General features: G+C 42.4%; 1 protein-coding gene across 1 annotated transcript in view; it reads right to left on the bottom strand.

Annotated features, from left to right (window-relative positions):
- Positions 1–6,331: 6,331 nt before the first annotated feature.
- The window catches only part of LOC116948859 (ankyrin repeat domain-containing protein 13C-like), a 37,776-nt gene continuing 33,079 nt past the window's right edge, over positions 6,332–11,028 (bottom strand). The window contains exon 13 of the mRNA XM_032966035.2: positions 6,332–10,311. Coding sequence (XP_032821926.2) covers positions 10,178–10,311 — 134 coding nt within the window. The 3' untranslated portion in view covers positions 6,332–10,177. The remainder of the gene's footprint in view (positions 10,312–11,028) is intronic.

The following is an 11,028-nucleotide window of genomic DNA, read 5'->3' as shown; positions in this document are numbered from 1 at the left end:
ATACCTCATCTTATTCTTGGTTCTTTCGGTAAAGTCACTTGACTTTACCGAAAGAACCAAGAGAATATGAATCCCTGCAGTCACGAAAGCTTTAAATTAAAATACCCCCATCTTGTGGAATTTCTGAAGTTAAGCTAGTTTGTGCCAAGTGCTTCTGTAGTGACCATCGTGCACATAATACATTCTCAATCCAAACCGAGCAGTCGTGGTTAAGTAAGTTTAAAGAGTCCCCCACGACACCGTAACATCGTGAGGATTGCCATCTAGCTTCAACGAGTGGTTTTAAAACAGGGACTGCGCGTAAAACTCTACAGTATCTTAATAATTTCGAGCAACGAGGATTTGCGCTTGTCCATCCCTCAAACTAATTAATTAATACTTGATAACGTGGTTAGGATCACCATATTTATTCTAAATCCACTCAATTGTACACGGTTTCCGTCCGACCGAGTTTCGCGTTTACCATTCCCGAGTACAGCTTTAGTTATTTATACTCGGGCTCCTGCAATAACGTTTACGGCGCTCGAGTGAGCTATTTGTGTAAACAAAACTACAATATTGGTTCTGAGGAGTGCATTGTGTGCCCGTTGTTCTGTTTCGTTGAACAAACAAAAAAAAGTTAGATCAGTTTACGACTAAATCACCCGTAATGAGACTCACCTCGTCAGCTAAAGCCGAGTTGAGTCTGGATAACGCTTGGATTGCGATAACAGCTGATATGGGCTTCGTCCAGGGCAATGTTGTGGGCAGTGGAAGCAAAATACCCTCCCAAAAAAAAATCCGTAACTAAATCCGTTGTTGTACTCTACCTCTATGCTCCCACGTCTGATCCTCCCGCCTAACCGAAGCCACACCGACCAGCGTGGTGAAGTATGGTCAAACGTGGTCAAGTATGGTCAAGTATGGTCAAACGTGGTGAAGTATGGTCAAAACGTGGTCAAGTATGGTCAAAAGTGGTGAAGTATGGTCAAGCGTGGTCAAGTATGGTCAAACGCGGTGAAGTATGGTCAAACGTGGTCAAGTATGGTCAAACGTGGTCAAGTATGGTCAAACGTGGTGAAGTATGATCAAAACGTGGTCAAGTATGGTCAAACGTGGTCAAGTATGGTCAAACGTGGTCAAGTATGGTCAAACGTGGTCAAGAATGGTCAAGTATGGTCAAACGTGGTGAAGTATGGTCAAAACGTGGTGAAGTATGGTCAAACGTGGTGAAGTATGGTCAAACGTGGTCAAGTATGGTCAAACGTGGTCAAGTATGGTCAAGTATGGTCAAACATGGTGAAGTATGGTCAAGTATGGTCAAACGTGGTGAAGTATGGTCAAAACGTGGTCAAGTATGGTCAAAACGTGGTCAAGTATGGTCAAACGTGGTCAAGTATGGTCAAACGTGGTGAAGTATGGTCAAACGTGGTTAAGTATGGTCAAACGTGGTCAAGTATGGTCAAACGTGGTCAAGTATGGTCAAACGTGGTGAAGTATGGTCAAACGAACCCACGCGGCTTGGAGAGGCCCTCATCCAGCAATGGATGTCGGGCTGTACATGTATAGTAACAACAAACACATTGCGCCCTACCTATAGCCAGGGGAAACATCATCATCATCACCGTCATACAGTCCTCCCCAAAGCTGTCGTCACCTCTCACGTCGATGCGACGCAAACAACAACAACAATAACAATTTAACACGTACGAGGCTTTCGCGACCAATATCATCCATAATAGAGGGGTGTAAATATATAAATGTGTCGTTAAACCCGCCACCACCTGACACAGACAACTAGTAAGGGTTGTCACGTTAACAGAACGTGGCCAAGCCACAACATTTACAATCTGAGTACTCTCTAACACACGGTGTATTGGAGAGCCAAGCCACAACATTTACAATCTGAGTACTCTCTAACACACGGTGTGTTGGAGAGCCAAGCCACAATATTTACAATCTGAGTACTCTCTAACACACGGTGTGCTGGAGAGCCAAGCCACAACATTTACAATCTGAGTACTCTCTAACACACGGTGTATTGGAGAGCAAAGCCACAACATTTACAATCTGAGTACTCTCAAACACACGTTGTGTTGGAGGTCCGAGCCACAACATTTAAAATCTGACTACTCTCCAACACACGGTGTATTGGAGAACCAAGCCATAACATTTACAATATGAGTAATCTCCAACACATCGGTTAGTGCTGTACTAGTGAAGAATTGGCCACGTTCTGTTTACGTGACAACCCTTACTAGTTGGCTATGTCGGGTGGTGGCGGGTTTAACGACACATTTATATATGAACGTGATCTAACCCTAAAAAACCCCCTCTATTATGAACAATAACAACAATACACCCAGCAATCTGGCGACGAGATTATGTCATCGCTCCATCTAACCCTGGCTTGCAAACACCCACCAGACAACAACAGACGAGGTCTTTAACAATCCACACGTTCTCTAGAGCCAAAAGTTTACTCTCGCTGATATACGATCTGCTTTTGTCCATCGTGTATTAATGCTCTAAGCTCTTATCCATTACATAAGAGAAAAGAAAGGCTGTGACACCGATCACCGCTTAGTTTTATGTTTTACTTGACTATGTAATAAACAACAACTGTAAACTTTTTATTTATTTTACCAGGCAGGCCCCACTAAGCTATATAGCTCTTTTTCAGAAGCGACCTGGCCATGAATAATAGCTCAACGAAGTGGCTTATCATTTGGAAATGTATTATAGCCAAATACTCTAAACGCACGTTGTTTCTAAATGTGGAGGGGGAAAAAACAACGGATGTCCCGGAGACAAATCCACGCGAACTCAGGGAGAGCGAGAGACATGCAAACTCCAAATATACAGCAGGTGTCAGGGTCAGGATCAAATTCACGACCTGTATACCAGGCGAGAGTTAACATCTCCTAGCCACTGTAATGATGATGATGAGAAAGAGAGACGTGCAGACTCCAAATATACAGGCGTCAGGGTTAGGATCGAATCCACGACCTCTTGTATACCAGGCGAGGTAGTTAACATCTAGCCACTATGATGATGATGATGAGAAAGAGAGACATGCAGACTTCAAATATACAACAGGCGTCAAGGTCAGGATCGAAACCACGACCTCTTTTATACCAGGCGAGGTAGATATATAACATTTCCTAGCCACTGCGGCAATTTAGTGGTGCAGGGAGCTGATCCCCCGTCCAGCCCACACGCCTAACGCCGCACGGCCCTTCCATGGACTTAACAATGCACAGTCCTGTCCGTTTTACACGGCGTGAGAACGACCGGAGTGCATAACCCAACACACAAAGTACAAGTGCAAACACACGTCGTGTGTGCACCTGTAGATTACAGGTTAACACACCAAAGGGGCATGGTTCTTTTCCCCCTGCCCCAATTCGTGTTTATGGCCATCCTACGCATTGGTGATGTTTGCTCCCTATTGATCCGTACCGTTTACGAAGACTTAACTTCCTAACTTTGGCACCACTGCGATGCGTTTAGCCTTTAAGAAGTCTTTGATCCGTCAAAATGTCAGTTGTACAAATCCGGCTGCGAGTTTGTGACAAAGGCGGTCGGCGATGGATACATTGGCATCATAACCTTCAATCATTATAATCACCATTATCCATGTTTTATACACTCATGGATGAAGGCCTCCCCACGTCATCACCATCCCTCACAGTCAAACGATGCCACAATCCAACTTCATTTTGCCTCTTTTTTCAAGGTAGATATGGCTCAAAGCAATACCGCAAACGTGTGTTAAAAGGCCAATAACATTGTATTAAACGTGAAATAATAAAGTACCGTAACATAAATCGTTGCTAACAAAAGTGAGAATTGTAACATTATTTAATATCCAGTTAAGGCCACTGAACATTTTATGACACCCGATCAAGGGTTAAGCTTCATCTAGCTATGTTTAATGTTGATATGACATTTATAAACTCCATGAGAAAAGTAAACCGCTAATATTTTACACAGGAGACGACCCGCGTGCGATGGAAGGACCTATATGTCACAAATCATCTGTTCAGCATTCGGCCGAATGCTGAACAGGCAGAGTAAGTATTCCCAACAATTACACGCACTCATATGGTTTTAAACGGATTTCCAAAAGCGAACAGGGCAAGGTCACAAAACATAAGCAGACATATCCGATCCTGTTTTTTTCACGCAGGCAGGGCCCACCGCCCATCCATGCGCCCAATGCAGTGACACCAAAGCAAGTGCCACCACCTCTTATTTATCCCCTTTCACTCTGTCAGTCATGTTTCTGCTTTAAAACGTGTATGTTTCTTGCCGAGAGTGCAAAATGTGTGGGTGTCCGGTTGTGAAGGCGTTGACCACTAGTAAAACTGTTAAACACGACAGGTACAAAATAAGCAAGATATGAATAATGCTGGCCGAAAGCATAACATGCTTTGTACAACAATTCAATGAACTTTTTACATTTCCAGCACGCGCTCGAATTCCCATGCCAAGATATTCCCCTTTTCACAAATGTCACTCTACACCAAGGCATATCCATAAAAGTATGACAGTTCACTACAAATAATGAAAATGTAAAAATAGCAATTACAGTATTATAATAGGTGAGCTTTGTACATCTCAAACAGCTACACAGCTGCCACAATTGGAAGCCAGACGAATTTAAAACAGCATAAAATTCTGAGGAACACAGGACTAAACATGACCACTGCGTAACTGTGCTCCCTTGAACCCAAACCTGCTCTCGCCGGGATCTGATGTAAGCGTGTGCGCAACGCCTACGATAATAATTCGTTGTGTGTGCCACATAGGACTTCTGAATGAGGCAAGCGTACAAAGAAACTGCACACAATTGCATCAGTGTTCATACCATCAAAATGTAACGAAAAAATGACGTGAATATAATTATTATTGTCAGCAATTAATTCATGAAAGTCGATTAAAAAAATAAGTTGAATGCCTCCTCTAGAGCTAGGGGAGCCACCTGTCCCAATTTTCCCACAATTGTCTCTTATTTTTGAGATAGTGGTCCTAGGAAAGCTGCATCTTCCAGGGACATTTAAAGTCCCGTTATTTGTCTGTAGTGTCATAATACACCACTCAAAATAATGCATTCGCATGTAGTTCTCCTCTCTTTCAGTATTGAGATATTCTTCTTCCCATGATTGGCCTGGCTTTTTGTATTCCTGAGGTGGTAACTCTATCTGGAGTCTCTTGGTTTACCCCTAAGTGACAGGTTGTAATGGGCCACATGTCGGATGTGGGATATGCATACTACCTTCTGGTCTTCCTGGAAGCTCATAACATTTAAAAACAAACTCACCACCCATCCGTTTCCTGACCATGAGGCCGCCTCAACCAAGGTTCAAATGGGGAGATGGGTCACTTCTTTCTTGGCACACCCAAACGCAGAACAATGCCATGTCATCAGCAATAATAGTACGCTTCTATGCACTGCATTTTTATGTTAATGAAGATGAAACAATGCAATTCCAGCACAGGACAACCACAGAGAAAACGACACACAATAGGGCCCTATCAATCACATGCTATGATGGCATGTAGGTGCTTTACTGTGGATACCTGTGAATGCAGTATGTACAAAAAATATATTGTTCAACAGTATTTTATATTGTGTAATGAATTGATGTCTTCAGGGGTTAATTATTAATCACGAATCATTCATATGCAATGCTTTGTACGTGATATTTTCTCTGGGTTTCATTGGCAGAGAAAAGCACGTGGCATTCACTCGGTGCAAGTTGTTGCAAGATTCTTAGAAATCGTGTGGAGAAAAACACTTCCAAGAACATTTCAACGGTGGCTCAGGCCCAGATCTCTACGATTCCACAATCACAGCACTGCAAACAGTATCTTGCCGTGCTCATCACACAACCACACATACACCACCGAGCACATAACAATAGATGGCAAGTTGCTTCTATTGTCGTGTGAAATGTCCACCCTAATTTGTTAAAAGAGTAAGTGCAATTCAAATGTACTTAAATGTAGAATTTTATCCTGTTAGATGTGGGAATCTAACCAGGTTTTGGCCAGGGTAGTGCTTGCACAGGCGACTACAATACACAACAGGAGTTATAGGCTGCAGGGCGACATTATGGGCAGTTCAACAAAATCCATTGTTGTACTGTACCTCCACGCTCGAGCTATGCTCACCTCACCGTACCGAAGTGTTCTGGAATATGGCCAAATAATCCCCATGACCCGAACAGCATGGGGATGGGCTCATTCAGTAGTGGACTGCAAAATTCTGCACATGTATCTGTACATAAATTACACAAATTAAGACAATGAAATCGCTGTTTTACAAAAGTCGAGGAAAAGAAAACGGATTTTTTTGTACAAAAGTGTTTATTTTTATTTAATAATTTTTGTTATTGTGGGGGGGGGGGGGTACAGTGCAGTTGGGGGGTAAGTCAGTGGAACAGACAAAGTATGGCATTGTAGCTGCGTCACAATTTTCACTTTTTGGGAATTGCCATCGCCAGCTCACAAGTGGTGAGGGTCTAGGTTGGCGCTGGGGTTGAAGTGAAAACCTTTTATAGTTTTAGTAACAAAAAAGTGACACTCAAAACACAATTCCTCAACAGAGGATGCAAACGTTATATCATGCACCTTCAAACTCATCGTTCTGGCCTCCAAGTGTAACAAAATAAAACAAAAATGCCATGCTTAACAGCACATGTACCATTGTGTGTGCACGCGCGCGCAAGGCTCAACATTGGCCTTTTGAAGGGCCAGAGATTGATTTGACATTCTATTTCACTTGACATCCCACCAGTGGTATGGAGCTGATTCAATGAAGTGTCATCACACACGTGTTACTGCATTATCCAGTGTCTCTCTAGACTACCCAATTAAGATTTTGTCGACAGTTAATAGTTCGTCGTGGTTTAGAATGGGCATGTTTTTTTCTCCGTATGTTACTGGCAATGTGAGATAAGAAGCGAAGTTATACTTTACAATCGCTTGATTGCCCTGAACAATATCACTATGGAAACGTAAAGATACGCCCCCATGATCGGCAGTGTCGAAAGGACGGCATCCAGCAATAGGATTGGGTGGGAGCTGAATGTTATTTAAATTTTTAGGGGAAAAAATCAGTCAATGATCTCCTCTTTGAAAACTACTTTTCTTTCTATCCGAATCAATCCTGAAACTTAATCGCATGTCTTTCTCTTGCCTCTATTGTGACCGATCCTTTTTGTTTGTGTAACGCTAATTTAATAATTATGCCTGTTTCAACTTTACTTTGTCAGGCAGTGAAAAGCAAAGTTTTATCCATCAACATCACCCAGCGATATTGCTCTTGGGCGAGTAGCCTTTGAAAAATATCTTCTTAGCTTAATGGGCTTTACCGTAAATAAACGGAACCCATTCGGGTAGCTTTCCAAGTTGTTCGATCTGCGGGCAAGTTGGTGGCAAGTTGCTTTGGGCTTGAATTGTGCCGAACGTTTGTGACAACTTTGTTCTATCACTAAAACCGAAACCTGATGTAAATCGATTAATTCCAACTGTAGAGACGTAACCGATTGTGACATGACGCAGGGATGACCTTCATAAGTGCTTGCTAACCGCACTTGCTCCTACAGTCTATTAAGGCTATACGGGGGATCTTTATATATGCAGACAGGGCCACAACAGCCGTGGAACATTTTTTAAAAGGACTAGCAGCCCAGGTTTCAGCGGCATGAAGCAGACGGTTGTGTTGGTTTCTGTTGCACTAAAGTTATTAAACTTAGATGCTCTCAGCCCAGTAACCAATGACTGCACAAAAACCATCACGTAAAATTTGGTTCTGCACTTAATTCCAGCTGAGAATAAAAAAATATTGATTTGACTGTCATATGACAAACTTTATTGTCAGTGGCAGATGGGTTTGTAAAGTTCTGACTCTGTGTGGATCACTTGAAGGGGATCTCAGAAGTCCCTCTGTGACATCTACACAAAGGGTTGCACTGCTCTGCAAGAGATCCGAATTGATACTTCACCCCATGATATGTCGAAAGTATAAATTTAAACCGCTGGAAATTTGTTACAATTATTATAAGTTATCATATTTAACTTTACAATGTACTGGTGCAAGACTGTCATGTCCATGTCTGTACACGGCCTGTATGTAACCTTTGACATCATTGTCAACAGGCCATAGACCATTCGAAACCCAACCTGTGAACGTTCATTTATTCCCCGTACAAATGTTAGACCAAGCAGGCATATTGTATCAGTAATCGGTGTTCAATTGCACAAATGTGAACGTCCAAGTTGGGGATGAGGCAATGCAAGTTTAAAAATGAAAGTTTCAAAATGTAGGAAATAAATGTCAATTACCACATTTGACAACAGCTCCATACTCCTGTGTTTGTATCGTACAGTACATTATCAAAAGTGATTTCTTGTGAAAAGTTACACCCATGCCATTGTTTAAAATAGTGACGCACCTGCTATTACTTCTAGGGATGTAATTAATAAAAGTTCTTAATGTATATACAAAAACCTGTGTAAGAATGCAATCGGTGTTGCAATAAGTGCGTAAAGCACTTCACTATCTAAAAATTGGATGCATACTACGTTCTAGGTAAATAAATACAATATTGCTGCTTTTCTTGCTAATGAGACATGTTCTGCATGTTCAAGTAAATTGGGATACGATTTAGATTTTGTGTAGTACAAGAGGTTAAAATACCCCTAGAGGTTGACAAAAAAGGATCGTGTGATATTTACAAAAATGGCTTTGAAATTTGTCTGTTTGTTAGTTGATGTGAAAGTGATTGCATTACTTTAATTTCCACAATTTACAAACCAGATTTGTGCACACGAAACGTGGGATAAAACCTTATTTACGAAACAAGTGAAATGTAAAACATTTCCACAATAACCTGCCTCCGTTTTATGGTCTCCAAAAGCATGATCTCTGATCAATTCCAGCTGATGCAGTACAGAGATCAGACCAGATGCTGCTGGAGGCAGGTAACAGGATGCTACGTCTAATAATTCACAGTCAGAACAGCTTAACGTTCATTAAAAACTGGCAACACATGGAAGGGATGCTATGCATAAGGGCTGCTCTGTGATTCAACCATCTAAGAGATAGACATTCTAACTTCGTGAAGTTTAAACTTTTTGTGTGTGTTTCTTTACATGCAATATGGTGATCCCTTTAAGGCAAAAGCTTTTCTTTACATTGTTTTAATATTTCAGCATTTCCAAAGGCATTGTTTCTTGTTTATATATATAACGTCTTGTTAACATTTTGTACCATAATTCAATTTACTTACCACACTGAAAATAGCTGAACCCTGTTCTGGCCTTCATCGTTTAAGATCTCTGCTGAGACAAGCCTCAACTAAGCTGCAGTTATGAAACTACGCGCTTCTTTGCTGGCATTGGTTAGCATCATCACATCGGCCTTCAAGTGTCCTAATTGCTCCTGCAGCACGTAATTGACGCAAACGTTTATTTGTTTTAAAACTAAGTTCAACCAATATAATTACGACACAAACGACTATTTAGCACAGTCACTGACCATGGCTGGGTGGCAGACAACTAAGAGGTGTTTGATAATCTGTATATGAAAGCAGATGTTTAAAAAATGAAGTTAGTCCAGTTCTAACCCATGTGAACCATTGGTAGAAACCCCAAAGTGAAACATTAACAGGTAAACGTGATAATAACTCCGAGTGGAGGCAAAGATTATCCAACAGCTTTACTATAGTCCCGTCTTCAGATGCCACTTTGTGTCACACAGGATGCAAATAATGCGCACTGGCTTGATAATGTAAAACAGAAAAATAAATGTATATTCCTGGAAATGTTTTAAATCCAAGTTTGATCACGTTTCACACGGTCAGGTTAAGAAATTCTGAAAGAGGTCTCACAGTTGGGGGACAGCACAAGCGCTTCCCGCAGCTCCATCAGCGAGGGCCGCACACGAGCTTCAGAAGTCAAAGCTAGAAGCTCTGGGCCTTCCCTGGCATCCTTACCCAGCGTGCAGCAGTGGCAGGGTCACGCATTAGGGCAGGATCAGCGCTCTGACATTCTGAAGGCAGGGGAGGCTGTGAGTATGGAAGGGAGGCAGAACATGGGGGAGGGGAGAGAGGCCTGCACAAGGGAGGGACTGGCACAGCTCTGTTGGAGCCAAGGGCCAGTGGGCACAGCCATTGGGTGGTCGGGTTCAGAGGTCAGGAAAGCGGTTGGGGTCCTCTCGGTATTCGCTTGGGATCCGGAACATGGATTCTGGAAGATCCTCAATGGAGCGGAATTCCTGGAAGGTGACGGTGGCCGTGATGGTCGGAAACACAGGGATATCTGCACACGAAACAAGCAAAACGAGACGCCATCTAAACACACATATTTGACAATATAAACACGTATCACCTGAGGTTGAGTGCATGAGCCATAACTTCACATATTTGACATTACGGCAGTAACCTCTCAGTGGTGAATGTTTTGTCTGCTGCTTTTCAGCCTTTAGTGCAACGCTGATATGTTGAAGTAGGAATCGCACCGTCAAAACTACAGTATGCACCGTGGTTCACTTCACAAGGCATCCAGCATTACAAACTAGGATTAGGTACGTGTCCACCATCAATAATGGCCGAGTTGTGTGAGCGCGCTTTACAAAGGAATCTTGCAAGATAACTGGAAAGTGTTAACATTTAAATTAGCCACCTTTACATGGGCACTGTCTCGACTTGCACACTACAGCCGCACTACAACTGTGCTACACAATGCCCCCTGTGCCACCGCTTCATCTCATTAAGCAATACACAAACAACAGGTTGAAACCAGCTCTTCCAGTTTCTGAATGCCAGATTCTTTGTACAAGTCTCCATAACTAGTTTTTATTCTATGCCCACTGTCAAACACGAAAATAATATGGGAATAAACTCGCAGCGTTTGACGCAGACTTGTGTCCAACGCTAAAATACTACTGTAGACGTCGGAACAGCCCAATATGCCGTGTTCATCTCATCCACCCCACCACTGGTTTTAGAGCCTCCGGCTGACACAAGTGGACAGATG

This window comes from Petromyzon marinus, chromosome 35 (genome assembly GCF_048934315.1).
Source record: "Petromyzon marinus isolate PM22_M1 ecotype Great Lakes invasive population chromosome 35, UKy_Petmar_22M1.pri1.0, whole genome shotgun sequence".
NCBI classification, from domain to species: Eukaryota; Metazoa; Chordata; class Hyperoartia; order Petromyzontiformes; family Petromyzontidae; genus Petromyzon; species Petromyzon marinus.
Note: the sequence above shows the minus strand (reverse complement) of the source record. Positions and strands in the feature narration are given on the sequence as shown.